The 20,895-nt window shown below is 42.7% G+C and overlaps 1 protein-coding gene across 4 annotated transcripts in view; it reads left to right on the top strand.

Moving 5' to 3' along the window:
- Positions 1–20,168, top strand: part of clcn6 (Cl-/H+ antiporter 6) — a 43,409-nt gene extending 23,241 nt beyond the window's left edge. For all 4 annotated transcript variants that reach the window (XM_087265416.1, XM_087265418.1, XM_087265417.1 and 1 more), the window contains exons 18-23: positions 241–427; positions 9,205–9,362; positions 11,631–11,787; positions 15,607–15,714; positions 15,960–16,085; positions 19,473–20,168. In XM_087265416.1, coding sequence (XP_087121542.1) covers positions 241–427; positions 9,205–9,362; positions 11,631–11,787; positions 15,607–15,714; positions 15,960–16,085; positions 19,473–19,553 — 817 coding nt within the window. In that variant the 3' untranslated portion in view covers positions 19,554–20,168. The remainder of the gene's footprint in view (positions 1–240; positions 428–9,204; positions 9,363–11,630; positions 11,788–15,606; positions 15,715–15,959; positions 16,086–19,472) is intronic.
- Positions 20,169–20,895: the final 727 nt, after the last annotated feature.

Raw genomic sequence — 20,895 nt, 5'->3', positions numbered from 1 at the left:
ATTTCTTTCTTTCTTTCTTTCTTTCTTTCTTTCTTTCTTTCTTTCCTTTTTCTTTCTTTCATTCATTCATTAATTCATTTATTCATTCATTCATTTGTTCGTTTAATTCATTCATTCTTTCTTTTCTTTTTTCTTTCTTTCTTTTTTTCTTTCTTTCTTTCTGTCTTTCTTTCTGTCTTTTTGTCTTTCTTTCTTATATATTGCAATTATTCTTACACAATCCTCTGTGTTCCTCTTCAGACTGACAGCCAGTGATATCATGGAGCCCAACCTGACATATGTGTATCCTCACACCCGCATTCAGTCTCTGGTCAGCATCCTGAGGACCACCGTCTATCACGCATTCCCTGTGGTCACCGAGAACAGAGATAACGAGAAGGAGTTCATGAAGGGAAATATCCTAATAAGCAACAATATCAAATTCAAGGTACAAAAACAAAGCCCCAACTCTACCATTACTGAACTGCATCATGTAGACCACAAGATGGTGCAAACGGCCTAGTGTTTTTATACACCGCGCTCAGTAGCACAGCTTTATTTTAGTACTTAGCCCACGTACTTGATTTTTTTCCAGAGATATATAGGAGTGTATAATGCTCTAATAAACCAGTAGCATGCTAGTGATAAACATGTCAACAATGTACTTCTTAATAGTTAATAATTATAGTTAATAGTACTATGTTTGCTAATCTAAACTGTTACCCAGTGAAAGCCACGTTTTCTTTATGACAGAATACAATACTCAATGTTCTGTAAACACTGCATTGCTTTTACGATTGGTTAGATCACATTCTTCACGCCTGATAAATAAGATCTAGATGCCAGATCCTGTCAGAAAATATAACAGACTCTCTGGGTATCCAGACAACAAGCCAGCGGAGCCACCCAATACCCAAAGCTAGAGAGGAGCACGAGATAAATACGAGCTAAATAATCTTAGCTGCATATGATGACTTCTTCTGACCAGGATAAATCAAACAAGTGTTATTATATCTCAAGCAACAGCAATGGAAAATTGCTGCTTAACAACATTGTCCAGTGAAAAAACAGACCTTGAAATGGAGATATTATTTTATTTTGTTTTCACAAAAGCAAGCGTTGCTTGAATCCACACAGTCATAAGATTATAACATCATAGAAAAATGAAATAATAATAAAGCAATAGTTATAGGAAAATATTAATAATAAAATATTGACCTTATTCTAAAATGCGTAAGTGCGCCTGTTTTCGCGATTGTCTTAGAACTTCCGATTCAGTCACCTATGGGAGAAATGACTAGGAATAATAAACGGCAGAAAATGGCCAAACTACTTGCTCAACAAACAAATGTTTGCATGACAACACAGACCAAGTAGCATAATATAATAAGAAAATATTAAATTGCAACATCAAGCAGCGTAACGAGCAGTTGTTAACGTCAAAAAATGAATGGAAGTGAATGTGACCGGAAGTCGCGAGACAAAAAGATTCAAATGGCAGTGCCCGCTCGACAGCTGAGAATAAGGTGAATAAAAGCATAATCAACTGACAAATAATCATCAATAATAATAATTAAATCATTAAATAATAATCAATAAAATGATATGATGATAATTCTATAAATGATTAATGATTATATGATTAAATAAAATAATTAAATGAAGAATAAATGAATATGAACAAATGAAAATAAAACACAACACAAATGAACGGTTGCTTTCTTAGAGCAACATACAAATAAGTTTGCTACAAGGATTCTCTGATCCTTGGTTTGATTCTTCAGGTTTACTTAATTTGTAACTTTTACCTAATTTGTAACTTGTATTATGAATTATTTAATTATACTGTACTGAGAAAACATCAGTTAGCAATGTTGTCTGACACAGCGTTGCACAAACTTTTGCATGCAGGAGATTCACAGATATGCTTTTACTGTTTTACTTTATATATTACATTTACCTTATTTGTAACTTAATTATTCTAAAAATAAAAAAAAATTATTATATTGTTTAAGGAAAACATCAACAACGTCACACAAACTTTTAACAAATAGGACTTACAACATTATGATTTATTTTTTGTCTCTTTATTTCATTCATTCAGTTTCCTTTGTCTTAGTCCATTTATTAACCAGGAGTTGCCACAGTGGAATGAACCACCAACTATTCTGGCATATGTTTTACGAAGTAAATACCCTTCCAGCAGCAACACAGTACTGAGAACGTTCGAGGTTACTAAAGTAACCCTTCGTTCCCCGAGGAGGGGAACGGAAGCACTATAAGTGGATTTGATTGTAAAATCCACGCATTGGGAGGTTCGGTTCAGAAGCTACTCGTCTGAAAGAGTATGAACAGGCCAATTAAGAATGAATTGGCAGCGCAAGCCTGCGCAGGTGAGCGGCATAAGCAATCAACTGAGTATATAAGCTCACCTGGCGCCAGCAGACGCTATCCTTTTTAAGCTGAAGAGACTTTCAACAGCTAAGGGACAGTCATTATGGCGACGGAGTATAGTGCTTCCGTTCCCCTCCTCGGGGAACGAAGGGTTACTTTAGTAACCTCGAACGTTCCCCTTCGGGGGGAACTTCAGCACTATAAGTGGATTTGATTGTAAAATCCACGCATTGGGAGCCCATTGAAAGCGCCATAATGACTGCACCTTACCAACACCCCCGATGAGGAGATAGTCAAGCAAGCGTGACGCACCCACATCATGGGGGGCGCGGTCCTCCAACGTGTCCCTGGCCCTAATTTATCCTACTTCAACAGAAGTTTTACGGATTTATATATATTTTTTGGGAAGTCGTGAGCATCTAGATAATTCTAGGAAAATACGACAGTACGTTGGGAAGCGTGCAATCCCGATAGGGAGGACGCTGCGGAGGCCATCCCTTACCCAAGGGGGGATAGATGGCAGAATTTACATATGGACTAGCCCTAAAAAGGGGGAGTACGCATAGCAAAAGAGTGGTTAGCAGGGAGGGAAGACACGGGTCCGCCCAGGGGGGGGGGACTTAACCGTGGCTGAATAAGCATATGGGATCGCCTAGTGGGGACCACGCATAGCAGGCACCTTTACCCAAAACGCGGGCTGACCAGCGGGCAGACCTACAACGTAGTGGGCCAGCAAGTGACTCCTCCGCTGAGTCAGAGCTGGGGGCCACAGAGGAATCTGCAGGGCTCACCTGACGGGGAACTTTACTGACAGATAAAAAGGCGCACGTATCTCCGTGTTAGGGAAAATGGCGCAGCAAGCGTGTTTCAACACCCTACCGAATTGTTTCCTCAATCACCAAGGGTTACCTAATACCCTTGAGGAAACCGGCTCCACTCGCAGATTGTAAAACCTTGCAAATGTGTTGGGTGTCACCCAGCCCGCAGCTCTACAGATGTCTGTTAGAGGGGCGCCGCGTGCGCGCGCTCGAGAGGATGCGAAGCTCCGAGTGGAGTGCGCACGCGCTCTCGGGGGACGCGGCTCATCTCGGCTCTGATAGTGAAAGAAAGGCATCCACAATCTAGTGGGAACTTATTTCGGTACGGCACTTCCCTGCTGCCGACCGCTATAACAGACGAAGAGCTGCTCAGATGATCTAAACTCTGAGTGCGGTCCGGATAATACGCAAAACGCGAACTGGACAATAAAGAAGGGCTGGGTCTGCCTCCTCCGAGGGCAGCGCTTGCAGGCTCACTACCTCGTATTAAAACGGAGTGGTAGGAACCTTGGGCACATATTGCGGGCGGGGTCTCAGGACGTGAGAGAAGCCAGCCCAATTACAGGCACGAGTCACTGACCGAAAAATGCCTCCGGGTCCCCGACCCTCTAATCGATATCAACGCGACCAGCAGAGCTGTCTTCAGGGACAGAAAGATACTGAGTCGAGGATCGAAGGGATCTGACGCAGCTTGTGTAGCGAGGGCGAGATCCTAAGAGGGCATGAAGGGGGGCGGGGTGGATTAATTCGCTTAACGCCCCTGAGGAACCGGATGATGAGGTTATGCGTTCCCACGGTGCTGCCAGCCACCGCGTTATGAGAGCGGAGATGGCAGCCACGTAACCTTGAGTGTGGAGGGCGACAGCCTGCTCTCCAACTTCTCTCGGCGTAAAGAAAGCACAACGCTGATCTGGCAAATTACGGGGGTCTTCTCAGCGAGAGACACACCATTCAGTGAATAGACTCCACGTCAGGGCATAGGCGCGCTCGGGGAGGGGGCTCTAGCCCGAGTGACGGTATTAGCCACCGCAATCGGAGGTTACCTAAGTCTTCCTCGCGTCTAAAAATCTCCAAAGATCGGCGAGGGTGCCAGGTGGTGCCCTGTCCCTGAGAGAGTAGGTGCTCTCTCGAAGGGACTGCCAGGGGAGGGCTATCGCGAGGGAGAGCTCTGACATCCAGGTCCGGTTGAGCCAGAGGGGCGCAACCAGCAACCTGTTCCTCGTCCTCCCTGACCTTGCACAGTAACTGCGCGAGCAGGCTCACTGGGGGAAACGCGTATTGCGCGTGCCCCGAGGCCAGCTGTAAGCTAGTGCATCCGTGCCGAGAGCACTCGGTCAGGGAAAGAACAACTGGCAATGAGCGATCTCGGGGGAAGCAACAGATCGATCTGGGCTTCCCCGAATCGCGCCCATATCAGCTGAACTGACTCGGGGTGGAGTCTCCATTCTCCAGGACGCAAGGCTGCCGTGAGAGCGCATCGGCTGCACGGTTGAGCTTGCCTGAATATGAATGGCGTGCAGCGATTTCAGCCGCGGATGACTCCAGAGGAGCAGACGGCGGGCGAGCTGAGACATGCGGCGAGAGCGCATACCCCCTATACGGCTGATATACGCCACCGCCGCCGTACTGTCCGTCCTGACCAGCACGTGTTGCCGCTCCAACACCGGAAAAAAACGGTGGAGAGCGAGGAACACTGCCAACAGCTCCAGGCGATATGCCAATGCAACTGGGTACCTTTCCACAGGTCCGCAGCCGCATGCCCGCAACACACAGCCCCCCAGCCCGTGTTGGAAGCGTCTGCTGAAACGACAACAAGACTGGACGCCTGTTCTAGAGACACCCAGGCCTGTAGGAACGAGGGGTCGCTCCAAGGGCTGAGGGCGCGGCGACACAGCGCAGTAACAGAGACTCGGTGTGCGCGCGCGTGCCATGCGCGTCTGGGGACTCGATCGTGAAGCCAGTGCTGAAGTGGTCTCATATAGAATAATCCGAGCGGCATGAAGCGGCTGCGGATGCCATATGCCCCAGGAGCCTCTGAAATAGTTTCAGTGGGACCACTATTTTACTGTCGAGCTCTCTCAGACAGTACAGCATCAGCTGAGCGCGCTCTCCGGAGAGGCGCGCTGCCATGGTGACCGAGTCCAGCTCCAGCCCGAGAGAAGAGATCCTCTGCACGGGGGCGAGTTTGCTCTTTTCTCGGTTGACCTGAAACCCCCACAGGTGGAAGTGCCAGAGCACTTTGTCTCTGTGCATAATCAACTCTGCATAATCAAAAGAGAGGGCAATTCAGCCAGTCGTAAAGAAATTGAGTATGCAGATGCCCGCGAGCCGAAGGGGTGCTGAGGCACCCTCCGCGGGCTTGGTGAGGACCCGCGGAGACAGAGAGAGCCCGAAGGGGAGGGCTTTGTATTGCCAAGCTCGACCTTCAAACGCAAACCGCAGAAACTGTCGGTGGCGAGGAAGAGTGGAGACATGGAAATACGCGTCCATCAGGTCTAATGCTGCAGACCAACCCAGAGGACGAACGCACCGGAGGATGCGCTTCTGCGTGAGCATTCTGAACGGCAGCGGTTCAAAACGCGCAGATCTAGGATTGGCCGTGACCCACCGCTCTTTTTGGGCACGATGAAGCGTGGGCTGTAAAACCCGCTCTCCATCTCGGCTGGAGGGAGCGGCTCGATTGCATCCTTCGCCAGGAGGACAGCAATCTCCTCTCGCAAGACAGGGGCGGACAGGGGGCTGGCCCTGGTGAATACACACCCGTGACTTGGGGGGCCGTTTCGCGAACTGAATCGCATAGCCGAGTCTGATTGTGCGTATGAGCCACCGCGAAGAGCTGGCCCGCGCTAACCAGGCAGGCAGAGCTCTCGCTAATGGACTCATCGCTACAATCGCTGACGTACCAGCAGTGGGGCAGCGCGGAGTGGGTGTGCTGATCCGGGAAGCTCGCGGGTCCCACGGAAAAAGCTGGAGGTGAGATATTTGCTCTCACTCCAAACCCGAGCTCCGGACTGGAGGCTCGAGGGGTGGGAGAAAGGAGACCGTCCTCCCAGCGCTCGTGAGCCACTGGCGAAACGCACCGAATCTGCAAGCTAGAAAGCATAGCGTCCCAGACTGGCAGATTTCGGGCTGTCACATCTGGGGAAGTGAAAAGTGCCCTTTCATAATGTTTTCATGGCAGTAAAAAGTGCCGTTGGAAATGGGGCCCCGCCCTCCAGCGGGGAAAGAGCAAGTTCCCTCTTCTCCAGATGGCCTGTCCCAGGGGCGCTTCGCGGTCCGTTGCCGGACTTAGCGGCGTTCTGGGCAGGGGGGCTGCCTGCTTCCGAGGTGCCCGACGCGCTCGCTCGCCGGAGGCGTGTGCGGGGGCGGAGCGGCTCTCGTAGGCGGGCGCCTTCGGCGAGGAGCAGGTATGAATGGCACGGCGGGCGGAGCGGGCTACGGACCGCCGATAAGACATCACCCACCAACTGCTCTCTCACCGCCTTGAATTCCTGGGTGAATTCACAGACAGTGTCGCCGAACCTGGCTGGGGATATGGGGAAGTCAAGAAAGCGGACTTTGTCGACTTTGCGCATATCAGCCAGGGGTGGCGCTCCTGGACCACTAATGTGGACATTGTCCTCCCCAACGCACACGCAGCGGACTCAGTAGTCCGAAGAGCTAAGTCGGCGGCGGTGCGAAGCTCGTAAGCCTGGGTTGGACCCACCCTCGTGCAGCTCGGCCAGCGCCTGCGCTTGGTAGCGCTGGTAGGTGGCTATCGCATGCAAGGCGGAAGCAGCCTGGCCCGCAGCTATGTAAGCTCTAGCTCCGAGGGAGGTAGATAACTTACAGGCTTTGGATGGGAGACGAGGCGGACCCCGCCAAGAAGAGGCGCCGCGCGGATTTACCGCCATCGCGCACTCAACCTGAGGAATCGCCACATACCCCCTGGCTGTTTCACCGTCAAGAGTGGTTAGGGTGGAGGAACACGCAGCACGAGCAGAAAAAAGTGCTTTACAAGACCGCGTGAGCCTACTGTGCACCTCCGGGAAGAAGGGAACGCCCCTCTAGTCGGTCCGGCCGCGGAGCTGGGGGATAAACCATCTCCAACCCACGGCCGAAGCAGCCCGGGAAAGCACGGCTAACATGTCCGTTTCAGGATCCGTAGTGACAGCGCTCACCAGCCCGAAGGGGGCGAGCGGGTCTGGATCATCATCGGACAATGAAAGCCCACCCTCCGATGCCGCGGTGGACATCTGGTCTCCGGTGTCATCGGGCGTAAGGGCTACCATCTGTTAGACGGATCGCTTCCCCCGCCCGAAGCTTGGATGGAGCGCTTAGAGGAGCGGGAGGTCCGCGGGCCCGTGGGCGACGGATTATCTCTCGCTGAAACCCTCAGATCTGCCCGAGTGCCCGCTGCAGAGCAGGGGACAACTGGGGTGGTTCGCCCTTTTGCAAAGGCTAACCGCGATCTTGCGCAACAGTCATGGCATCGCAATGAAGACATGAACTGCCCGCGAGCAGCGCATTAACATGCTGGACCCCCAGACATGTAACGCAGTGCCCGCGCCCATCATCCGAGGACAGGAAACCACCGCATCCAGAAACGCACAGTCGGAGCGCCGTCCTGAAAAGGACGTGCTGCACGACTGTGTTGCTCTTTCTGTGAAGTTTGCAACTTTATACGCACCGCTCTGGAGGACCGGACCCCAAAGAACGCCAGGCAAGGGAGAAACCCAGCTCGACCGTCTGCCACTGCGTGTACACACTCTGGACCGGGAGAATGCTCTCGTTCGCTCAGAATCGCTGGTCACAGCAGGAGGAACCCTCATCGACTCGATCAGAAAGTCTCTGAAGCGAAAAGGATAGCGTCTGCTGGCGCCAGGTGAGCTTATATACTCAGTTGATTGCTTATGCCGCTCACCTGCGCAGGCTTGCGCTGCCAATTCATTCTTAATTGGCCTGTTCATACTCTTTCAGACGAGTAGCTTCTGAACCGAACCTCCCAATGCGTGGATTTTACAATCAAATCCACTTATAGTGCTGAAGTTCCCCCCGAAGGGGAAACACCTATACACTCTCACACACACACACACACACACACACACACACACACACACACACACACACACACACACACACACACACACACACACACACGCACTACAGGCAATTTAGCTTATTCAATTCACCTAGCTCATGTCTTTAAACTGTGGGGGAAACAGAGCACCCGGAGGAAACCCACACCAACATGGGGAGAACATGCAAACTCCACACGGAAATGTCAACTGACCTAGCTGGGGCTCGAACCAGTGACTTTCTTGCTGTGAGGTGACACTGCTAACCGCTGAGCTACCGTGCTGCTGTCTCTTCATTTGTAGCTTTTTATTTATATTACATTGGTCGTATTTCGGTTATTTAGAGAGACTTCCTACTGCGGTTTTTCACCATGGCAACTCGGGACGCTAAAATATAATTGGCTTAACTGGCATTGAGTGGGTTAAATGACCAAAACAAAGACATTCCGGCACGTAACGCACATTTTCAAAGCAAAAGAATGCAGAAGCAAGAATGTTTTTTTAAATATCTCCAACATATTATAGTATTTATATGCTTTAGAAGAGTCAAAACTTGCATCCAGCACCTTTAAAATGAGCTGAAACAACACAATTCTTGAGATTTTTGGGGACAACTTAATTAATGTTTAATCCATTAAATCGTTTATGGTTAACTTCATTGTTTTGTGTTGGGACAACATGAATGAATTGTTTGTCTCTTTGTTTCTACACTGTAAAACGTGCTGGATTCCACACAATTCCTTTATTTTGCCCTAACACAGACTTAATTGTTTTTGCACATTTAAGTGGATTGAACATAAAACAATTAAGTTGTCTCAGAAAACTGAAGAGTTGTGTTGATTCAGCTCATATTAAAAGAGTATTTCAAAACAAGCAGCAAAAATATATTTTTTTCAGAGTGTATACAAAAAACAACAACAATCAAAACCTGTCTCTTGTTGCTTGTGCTCCTTCAGAAAACCAGTGTGTTGACGCGGGCGGGGGAGCAGAGGCGGAGGTGTCAGTCGATGAAATCGTACCCATCAAGCGAGCTCCGCAATGTGTGTGATGAACATGTGGTTGTAGAGCCGACGGAGGAAGGCCAGGACATCCTTCAGCAGATGCTAGAGAGGAGGTTTGTTCCATCACCTTTTATCTCTTCATATCTATTATAACCCTCTTGAGCATGGTATAATATTAGACAAAGTGATGTGGAGAATTTGTATGACAGCACTTTGCGAAATTATGTATGACTCATTCTGGAATTGCGGGTACATTTTAAGCATTTCTGTTTAATTCAACTGAAATGACACAAAACAAATGTATATTTACAGTAAACTTTAAACATATTGATATACATATATTTATTTGTTTGGTTGATTGAGTTAATGAACGAGGGGTTAGGGGATGGGATTAACAACAGACAATATAAAGTCAGTTTCTATATATATATATATATATATATATATATATATATATATATAAATATATTACTGTTTACCTATCGCCATATTTGTTTTTATCTTACAAAAGACCAATAAAAAGATTGAGGGCCCTATCATACACTCAGAGCAATGTGGCGCAAGGCGTCGCACCACACTGTTTAAATAGCAAATGCATTTGCGCTTAAATGTGCGCCCATAGGTGTTCTGGTCTAAAAAAGCAGGCGTGTTTTGGCGCGTTGCTATTTTGAGAAACTGTAAATAGTCTGATCTTTAGACCAGAACAAAGTCGGTCTATTGTCTGGCGCAAAGTGCGCCTGGCTTACACACTACACCCAAGATGCAGAGCAATACGCAAATATCTTTGCATATGAAAAATATATAATATCTTAAGGAGATATATATATATATATATATATATATATATATATATATATATATATATATATATATCTATACATATCTATATCTATACATATATATATCTATACATATACATATATATATATATATATATATAATAAGGATATATACAGGAAATAAATATAAATGATTAAAATATTACAAAACATATATTTGCTTTTGTATAATGTTATTATTATTAGAGGGTTTAGATTTGTCCACCTGTCAAATTTTAGACCATATCGGGCATGGCAGGTGTATTTGGAAATAACTCAGTATTTTGACCACACTTGGTTATTATTGTTTGTTTATTCGTTTGCTGGAAATTAGAACTGAATTTAGAAATAGTTTTGAAACAAATCTTTGCGCTTAACAAACGAAATTGATTATTTATAGGCTAACTGATGTCTGTGCGTAAAGGTTTCCCTATCCACAAGAGCAAAAGCAAAAGTGAACTTACTTTACGTCAAAATGCGCTTATGGCGCGACACAGCTGGCTCTTAAAGGGAATGGGAGATGAGACTCTAATTGGTTTATTCTCAAAACACACCTATAACTCATTAAGAAAATAAACTCAACCCTTTTAGACCATGCGCCATGGCGCAAAGCGGATTTTCCCGTCCCTAAATTAGCAAAAATGCCTTCTGACACGCCCTGAAAGCGCTTGCGCCCTGCGTTTTGCACTCTGCGCATGGACCGTCAAAATAGAGCCCTGAGTGTTATGACCGTCTTGGGGTCGATCACAACAGAAAAGAAAAGAGAGCCAATACCAGAGAGAATTTAATTGTAACAAGTTTGTTTATTAAAGGAGATAAGGATATATCTTTAGGGGAAGACCAGGCCTAAAAAAAAACTAACAAAAATATCCTTTTTTACCTAAAGAAAATAAAAAGAATAAAGAAAAAACAGCAATTATTTACCTAACTCCCTTTTCCAAAGACAATAACAAATGTACAAAATAAAACATGCGTCAAAACGTACATCTCCTCTCACAATTATTCACAAGTGTAATATATTACAAGTGTATATTCTATTAACCACAACTTTTATGGGTAGAAACGAATGAGCAAGAAACTCAAATTGAGACAGGAAATAATAAAAAATAAAAATTAGGACAAAGTCACAACATTAATCACATTGTTAAACGTTTCTATACATACCAAACTAAGTTAAATCTCTCTCGGGCATAGTGCTCAATGGTGGGCAAAACAGAGAAATATGCTGGAGGAACACAAGCCTAATTCATAAAATCAGTCATTGTGGCACAAAAGGCCTTGATCAGTGCTCCAGCACGTCCTTTTATACAGAGTAGGTTGAGATAAGAACCAATCGAATCCACCCTCAAATTTCCTCCAGGAACCGCCTTCCTTCAAACAAAAGCATAAACACATAGAGAGAACACAAGATGGTATGCATAGATCCACACAAATCAACTAAATGTCATAACATTGAGATACTACTAGTACCGCAACTACTACAACTACAACTTCTACTACCACTACTGATATACTACAACAACTACAACTGTTAATGCTGTCTCTTGTTGATGATGTTGGCAGGCACGCGCCATACCCAAACCTCTACCCAGATCAGTCACCCAGTGAAGAGTGGACCATGGAGGAGAGGTTCAGACCGCTCACCTTTCACGGACTCATCCTGCGCTCACAGCTTGTCAACTTGCTGATCCGTGGCGTCTGCTATGCTGAAAACCAGTCGGTCAGTGTCATTCAAACTCCTCCTCTTCTCTTTTCTTCCCGTTTCTACAATTTTTTTTTTTTAAATCTGGCAATACAATGACATCTGACAATGTTTAAGCTTATTGAATTTACAAAATAAAACAATAAGAGGTGAAGAGGCGAGGCAGTGGCGCAGTAGGTAGTGCTGTCGCCTCACAGCAAGAAGGTCGCTGGTTCGAACCTCGGCTCAGTTGGCGTTTCTGTGTGGAGTTTGCATGTTCTCCCTGCCTTCGTGTGGGTTTCCTCCCGGTGCTCCGGTTTCCCCCTCAGTCCAAACACATGTGGTACTGGTGAATTGGGTAGGCTAAATTGTCCGTAGTGAATGAGTGTGTGTGAAAGTGTGTGTGGATGTTTCCCAGAGATGGGTTGTGGCTGGAAGGACATCCGCTGCGTAAAAACTTGCTGGATAAGTTGCCGGTTCATTCTGCTGTGGCAACCCCGGATTAATAAAGGGACTAAGCCGACAAGAAAATGAATGAAAGAATGAAGAGGTGAAGAAAGTATTACATAACAAAGTAAAGAAATGGCAATAACTGCTTAGTGAAGCAAGTGCAGACAAGTTAAGAAGCATGAACAGCAGACTAATACTTGTTAGAAAGAAAAAGTGAGTTTTAAGAAGAGATTTAAAAAGCAGGTAAAGAGCTGGCCATTCTCAGTTGTAAACAATTCCATAAACGAGCACCCACCCATGAAAAAGCTTGGTCTCCCCTGCGTTTCATCCTCGAAATAGGGATTTTCAATAAAGTAAGATTACAAGATCTTAATCTTCTTGGAGGACTGTTAGGGATGCAGGAGATCTGATAGTTATTTAGGCGCCAAATTAAGTTAGATTAATCCTGGATTCCCCTACAAGTTTTTTTTACACTTAAAGGGACAGCTTACCCAAAAATGGAAATTCTGTTATCATCCTCAACTTTCTTACTTTTTTTGAAAACAAAGAAAGATATACTCAAGCATATTGGGGGACAAACAACCATTGATTTCCTCAATGTTTTTTTTGTTCCTGCTATAGATGTCAGTGGCTGCTTTTTTTCCAACAATATTCAGAAAATCTTCTTTTGTGTTCAACAGAAGAAGGTTGTAAATGTTTAGAACTGTTTGAGTGTGAGTAAAGGATAAGTAATATGCATTGCTAAGAACTTAATTTAGACATATTCAAGTAGTTTTACCTCGGCCAAATGTGGTCCTATTCTAACAAACTATACATCAATTGAAAGATCATTCATTCAGCTTTATGTTATGCATAATCTCTGTATAAAAGTGTATTAAAAGTTACACCTTTGAATAGTTTACAATATTATATTTGTTCATATACAGAAGATTAGTCTGTACTGAAGCCAAGTGTGGAGCTAATTGAACAAAATAACTTATGATAACGGTCTAACTTTAGTACACCCAAATTCATGTGTTAAGGAAAAATATTAAATAAAAAGATATAAGGTAAGACTTTATTTTGATGGTCCCTATTGCACATTTTGTTGAATAAAAGTTGCATTGCAACTACATGCAGATCAATTCTCATTTGCGTATTAGTAGACTGTCTGCTGATCTGCTCCTTCAACAAACATTTAACTGACTATAAGAAACCTTTCAGGTACATGTCAACTTATACCAACCCTAACTCCAACCAACAGTCTACTTATAATCTAATGAGAATTAGTTGGCATGTAAATGCAATGCAACTTAAATTCAAGAAAATACGCTAAAGGGATCATCAAAATTTAGTCATTTTTCCAATGTTTTGCATCAATTTAAATGTATCATCTTTCTATTTTCAACAATGTTCAGTGACTAAAATATTATTTTAATAAATATATCTGTTTAATAAATCTGTTTTGTTCAAATGCACCAAATTATTTTACCTATATTCAATAAGAAATTGATAAACATTTTCAAAATGTTGTGTACACTACTTGAAAAAAGTCTTGTCTTGGATCCCAGTTGTAAGAGCAACAAATAATAACTTGACTTCTAGTTGATCATTTGGAAAAGTGGCAGAAGGTTGATTTTTCCTGGAATCTTCTGTTGAACTGCATCCCAATCATCACTAATACTGCAGTAGACCTATTGGACCCTGCATGGACCCAAGATATACACAGAAATCAGTCAAGTTTGGAGACTGAAAAATCATGGTTTGGGGTTACATTCAGTATGGGGGGCGTGTGAGAGATCTGCAGAGTGGATGGCAACATCAACAGCCTGAGGTATCAAGACATTTGTGCTGCCCATTACATTACAAACCACAGAAGAGGGACAATTCTTCAGCAGGATAGCGCTCCTTCTCATACTTCAGCCTCCACATCAAAGTTCCTGAAAGCAAAGAAGGTCAAGGTGCTCCAGGACTGGCCAGCCCAGTCACCAGACATGAACATTATTAAGCATGTCAGGAGAGGCGTTGGAAGATGAATACAGAGGATCTTGATGAACTCCGGGAGTCCTGCAGGAACACTTTCTTTGCCATTCCAGATGACTTTATTAATCAGTGATTTGAGTCATTGCAGAGATGTATGGATGCAGTCCTCCAAGCTCATGATGGAGTCAGACACAATATTCATTCTGTTTCCACTGCAGCATGACTTTATTTTCTATACTGGACATTATTTCTGTTCAGTGACAAGACTTTTGTCTGAGCAAAGTCAGAACTTACTGTCCTAATTAAATAATTAAAAATCTTGGCATGATCATATTTTATTTTGGTAAAATAAGCGTAATCTAGAGGCCTTCACCTTTCATATAAGCCACTTCTGATAGCAAGTGATCAACTTTAAGTAAGTTATTATTTATTGTTTTTAAAACTTGGATAGGCGACAAGACTTTTGTCAGGTAGTGTAGTCATTTATTTTGAGCAATGTATATGCACAACACTTGGAAAATATGCGATTGAGTGTTGTGATAACGATATTTGTTGCGCTATAACATTTCCCCTTGAGAAAAGCTATTTTTATTCGCTTTTTCTTTTTTAAATGTAACAATCTTACCAAAATAAACAGGCAATAATGACTATTTTTCATCAAAATGGACAAATATGAATACATGTAAACATGTGCAGATATTCTGACTCATATCCGCTTGTTAAGTGGTGACGTGTTTGTGACGTATGCAATGCTGTTTCCGGGTCCAAGCCGCCATTCACTTGAGTGGAGAAATCATTCGTTTATGATCACGTTTTATTCATATCACACATTAAAGTTAATTTTATATAAAGTCATAGTGTACACAACAATCTCTGGGCTTGCTGCATAACAAATACCAAAATTTTAACAATTTATAAAACAATGAATTACTTTCTGGCCATCGGATGTTAGGCATGGACATAAATATTGCGATCGTGACTTTCGAAAGTATTAAATCGCTTTTTAAACGTTTATTGTTACCATTTCATGAATCTCCCCATTCAGCTGAATAGAGCGCTTGGACCCGGAAGCCGCTAAGCGTGACGTCACACTTAACAAGCAGATTAGCTGTTGTTATTTTCCTCTCTTTCCTCTCTCTACTCTTGTCATTAGTATTTATTTTCATCTCTAGGTTCACTTTCTAGCTAATAGCAGAATAGCATCTACTGGATAGGCAGGTATAATGATAGTAAGGCTCCATCTGATTGGTCAAATTTGGATAAACAGTGTGTGCTGATAATCTTGTATCCAGTGCACCAACATATAACACTAGTTCGGCCAAGAATTTTAATTTTGGTGCATTTCTCCTCTCTACTATATGAATATTGCAGATACCATTATCGCAATATCGATAATTCTTCGATATATTGTGCAGCTCTAAATTTCCATATTCTCCCTTTCCACAGAGTGCCTCACAGCCACGGCTCTCTCACTCAGAGATGACTGAGGATTACCCACGATTCCCTGACATCCACGATCTCGACCTGGCCCTTCTCAACCCACGCATGATTGTGGTAACGTCCTCTGACCTGTCAAACTCTTTATGGCGTGACGCAACAGTTCATAATCTACTGTTAATGTCGTTTATAAATGATGCGTTCTTGTGTGTGTCTATAATGAGTCTTAATTGGAGTTAATCAGAATTGTTGAAGTGCTCTTGTAGCAAACTGAACCATGCAGAGGTGACAGTTTCTTCAGTGGTCTCTCTCAGACATAATTAGCTTGATTTCTCTCTCTTCCTTTATTTATTTATTTACAGGATGTGACGCCCTACATGAACCCCTGCCCGTATACAGTCTCTCCAAACACACACGTCTCCCAAGTATTCAATCTTTTCAGGACTATGGGGCTTCGACACTTACCTGTAGTCAATGCAGTAGGAGAGGTAAGTCAAGTGCTACATAAATAAATATAATCATAGATATGAACATGAACTGGACGTAAGAGCTATTTAAAACGTATATATACAACAGAGTATTAGTCTGACTACATTAACTACTAACTATGCAAATACTATAATGCAGTGGTTCTCAAACTTTTTTCACCAAGTACCACCTCAGAAAAAAAAAATTCTCTCCAAGTACCACCATAATAACCAGTATTGAAATACAGTAGGATAGTTGGGCTAATTAAGCAGCTACAGCTTTGCGCAGCTCAAAAATGAGGCAAATTAATTCCTATTATTAAGAATATGTATAATTGACAGCCACTTTAAACATTATAAATAGTTTAAACATTAAGGGCTCTATTTTGACGGTCCATGCACTGAGCGCAAAACGCAGGGCGCAAACGCTCTCAGGGTGTGTCAGAACGCATTTTTGCTAATTTACGGACGGGAAAACGTGCTTTGCGCTAAGGCGCATGGGCTAAAAGGGTTGAGTTTATTTTCTTAATGAGTTATAGGTGTGTTTTGAGAATAAACCAATTAGAGTCTCATCTCCCATTCCCTTTAAGACCCAGCTGCGTCGCGCCATAAGTGCATTCGCTATTTACAGGACGCAAAGTAAGTCTAAGTGGAAAAAATAAGCATTTCACAAGCAAACAGTTAACAGTTTTTTAACAGAAAACTGTTAAACAGAGCATCTACTGCGTAAGAATGAGAGAAAATGGATCACTTTCGCTCTTGGATAGGGAAACCTTTACGCACAGACATCAATTAGTCTATAAATAATTAATTGCGTTTGTTAAGCGCAAAGATTCGTTTCAAAACTATTTCTAAATTCAGTTCTAATTTCCAGCAAACGAATAAATGAACAATATTAACGAAGTATGTTCAAAAACTGAGTTATAGACTAAAACACATGCTGTGCCCCATATAGTCTAAAACCTGACAGGTGGGCAAATCTAAGCTTGTTTTTAATAAAACAAATATAAATATGGATATATTAAATAATACTGCTAATAATAATAACATTATACAAAAGCAAATTGTCATGAATGAACTGAAAAAGCCTCCCGAGATGAAGAAGACATAAAAGCAGTGATTTTTCATATTTATGTAGGCTAGAAAATAATATGTTTTGTAATATTTTAATCCTTTATATTTATATCCTATATCTATTCTTATTATTTCCTATATATATCCTTAATATTTTAATTTTTTTCATATGTAAAGATATTTGCCTATTGCTCTCTTGTGCGTATTAAGCAGTGCGTAAGCGAGGCGCAACTCTGCGCCGGAGTTTAGACCGGGTTGGTTTTAGTCTAATGAAAAATCTATTATAGTTTCTCAAAATAGCGTCGCGCCAGCGGTCCGCATCAGAACGCCTTTCTTTTTAGACCAGAACGCCTATGGGCGCACAAATGAGCGCTAATGCATTTGCTATTTAAACAGCGTAGCGCAACACCTCAAAACGACTCTTGCGCCAAGCTGAAACTACCAAAAGACTACTGCGCCGCGTCTTGCGCCACATTGCGCCGGGTGTATGATAGGGCCCTAACTGTTCTTGCAGGTAAAAAAACAAAACAAAAAAAACTTAAATGTTTAAATTAGAATGTGCTTTTAAAAGTTTGTTTAAAATGGCACTGTTCTTAAAAAGTTGTAGTATTAACGGATAATAGCCAGTAGGCCTATAGGAGTCAGAAAGCGAGTGATTAAATCAATACAGTGCTTAACCAATTCTTACGTGTGGCATTTCAGTTATTTGTTGCGAATGAGATTACATCTTAAGTAAACCGTAAAGTTTGCTGGGTACTGGGTACAGACTGGTGTGATCGTCGCTTCAGGGAACAGCCAATGCTGATCACATCAGAGTTATCATACATGTCAAAGGCTTAAAAGTGTGTTCATTTTAATCTAATATTATTTAGCAGTTCCTTCGTGTACCACTAGAAGGAAGCCAGAGTACCACAGTTTGAGAACTACTGCTATATATACACTCACTGGCCACTTTATTAGGTACACCTGATAAGAAAGGTGATTTAAATGACTTTGACTGTGCTTGGTTTGTACCAGATAGGCTGGTCTGGGTATTTCAGAAACTGTTAATTTACTGGGATTTTCACGCACAACCCTCTCTAGGGTTTACAGAGCGCAAATGCCTTGTTGATGCCAGAGGTCAGAGGAGAATGGCCAGACTGGTTCCAGCTGATAGAAAGGCAACAGTAACTCAACTAGCCACTTGTTACAACCAAGGTCTGCAGAAGAGCATTTGTGAACGCACAACACGTCCAAATTTAGGGAAGATGGACTACAGCAGCAGAAGACCACACCGGGTGCCGCTACTGTCCACTAAGAAGAGGAAACTGAGGCTACAATTAACATAGGCTCACCAAAATTGGACAATAGAAGATTTGAAAAATGTTGCCTGGTCTGATGAGTTTCGATTTCTGCTGCGACATTTGTATAGTTGGGTCAGAGTTTGGCATCAACATCATGACAGCATGGATCCAACCTTTCTTGAACATGACAACGAGTTCACTGTACTCAAATGGCCTCCACAGTCACCAGAGCTCAATCCAATAGAGCACCTTTGGGATGTGGTGGAACAAAAGATTCGCATCATGAATCTGAAGCCGACGAATCTGCAGCAACTGTGTGATGCTATCCTGTTAATATAATTCCAGTACCTTGTTGAATCTATGCCATGAAGGATTAAGGCAACCCGGTACTAGTAAGGTGTACCTAATAAAGTGGCCGATGCGTGTATATATATAAATTCTTTCAGATAAGACAGAACAATATTGAGTGAGATATTGTGCAAAAGAAGTATTTAAAGGTTGAAGAAAAGAGGTGGTACATTCATAAAGCAAACATCGCTTTTCATATCGAGTCCTTGTAAGGTGGAGCTTAAGTAAAGTGTCTAGTGCTTATGGAGAGAGTGTTTCTACAGTTGGTTTGTCAAGCCCACTCACTGGTGTGAGGCGCGCTCAGATATGCACAATCGAGTTCAATTCCCGGCTCGAGGTCCTTTACTGATCCTTTCCCTCTCTCTGCTCCCTATGCTTTCCTGTCTGACATCTTCACTGTCCTATATCATAATAATGGTGAAAACCCTTAAAATATTTAATAAAACAAGAAAGAGACAAATTTGACCTAAATTTTCTATTTAGTTTAAATGTAAAATGTAGTTAATTGAAAATGTAAAAAAAAATTTAATTTTGAGAGGCAGTAAAATGCTTACATGAGCACCAGTGACCTAAATACAAAAGACTATCAGTAATAAGTAAATTACAGAATAAAATAATAAATAAAATAAAGAAGAATTTAGATATAGAAACCAGAGCTATAAAAAATAAAACAAAATTTTAAATGTGCATCTTTCTTTTTCAGATTGTGGGAATAATCACCAGGCATAACCTTACCCATGAGTTTTTAGTCGCTAAACTCCGACAGCATTACATCACGATATAAGACTCCACTGGCACCGACTGCCATCAAACAGCCAAGCTTAAGTAATGGCTGACTGGAGATGAGATGAGCTGAAGACTCCAGAGACCTGAGACCATCCTTCCAAGACCACCTTCAGACCTGAACAGTGTCTCCAGGTCCAATCCTTAAGCCATTCCTTGTCACCGTGTTGACTGCTAGCTGGAGTGCCTGACCCGTCCAGGAACACACACAAATACACAAACACATAACACTAATGCAGGTAAGGTACAGTTAATCCACACATGTTCAGTACAGCGTACTGATGTTTTTTTCTTCTGATGCTGCCTGCGCTTTACCAACCTCACTTAAGCACTTTTAATTTTGACTTCAGTTTTAAATTCGTGGACCATTTGCTTTTGCACAAAGAATGAGGTAAACCACTGACCACAGTCCCTGATCAAATTATTGTTCCTTTTTTTTTTTTTTTTTCCGAAGAAGTGAAGCGTTTTAAATCCATGCTACTTGTTTTTTTTTTTTGTATTATGTCATTGATATGGTAGTCAGTACATTTCATTATGCTTCTGTACTGCTTAAACAATACATGTTTTGACATTGTTTATGCTTATTTATGTTAAATAAAAGTATTACAGTAATACACATTAGTATTATATAGTAAAAAGACACCATCATTATGAGTCAAAACCACTGTTTATTTGTTTATATACACTACCTAACAAAAGTCTTGTCACCTGTCCAAGTTTCAGGAACAGTAAATAATAACTGGACTTCTAGTTGATTATTTAGTATAGGAAGTGGCTTATATGAAAGGCGAAGGCCTCTAGATTACGCTTATTTTACCAAAATAAAATATGATCATGCTTTGATTTTCAATAATTTAATTAGGACAGTAAGGTCTGACTTTGCTTAGATAAAAGTCTTGTCACTTAACATCTCTAAAATGACTCAAATAACTTATTAAAAAGTCATCTGGGATGGCAAAGAAAGCCCTCTTTCATAGTTCATCATTCATCTGCAATGCCTCCTTCATCTTACCCCAGACATGCTTAATAATGTTCATGTCTGGTGACTGGGCTGGCCAGTTCTGCAACACCTTGACCTTTGCAAAAACATTGATGTGGAGGCTGAAATATAAGAAGGAGCGCTATCTTGCTGGAGAATTTGCCCTCTCCTGTGGTTTGTAATGTAATGGGCAGCACAAATGTCTTGATACCTCAGGCTGTTGATGTTGCCATCCACTCAGTAGATCTCTCGCACGCCCAGGGCCGGAGTGGGACTCTTGTTCTGCCCTGGAGTTTCAAGCCTTAGACCGGCCTACCTCAGTTCACGACTGACTATATTAAATTAAGGTAATTTCCAATTCAGT

This window comes from Danio rerio, chromosome 8, assembly GCF_052040795.2.
Source record: "Danio rerio strain M-AB ecotype USA chromosome 8, GRCz13ab, whole genome shotgun sequence".
NCBI lineage: Eukaryota > Metazoa > Chordata > Actinopteri > Cypriniformes > Danionidae > Danio > Danio rerio.
This window is presented reverse-complemented; position numbering and strand designations above follow the sequence as displayed.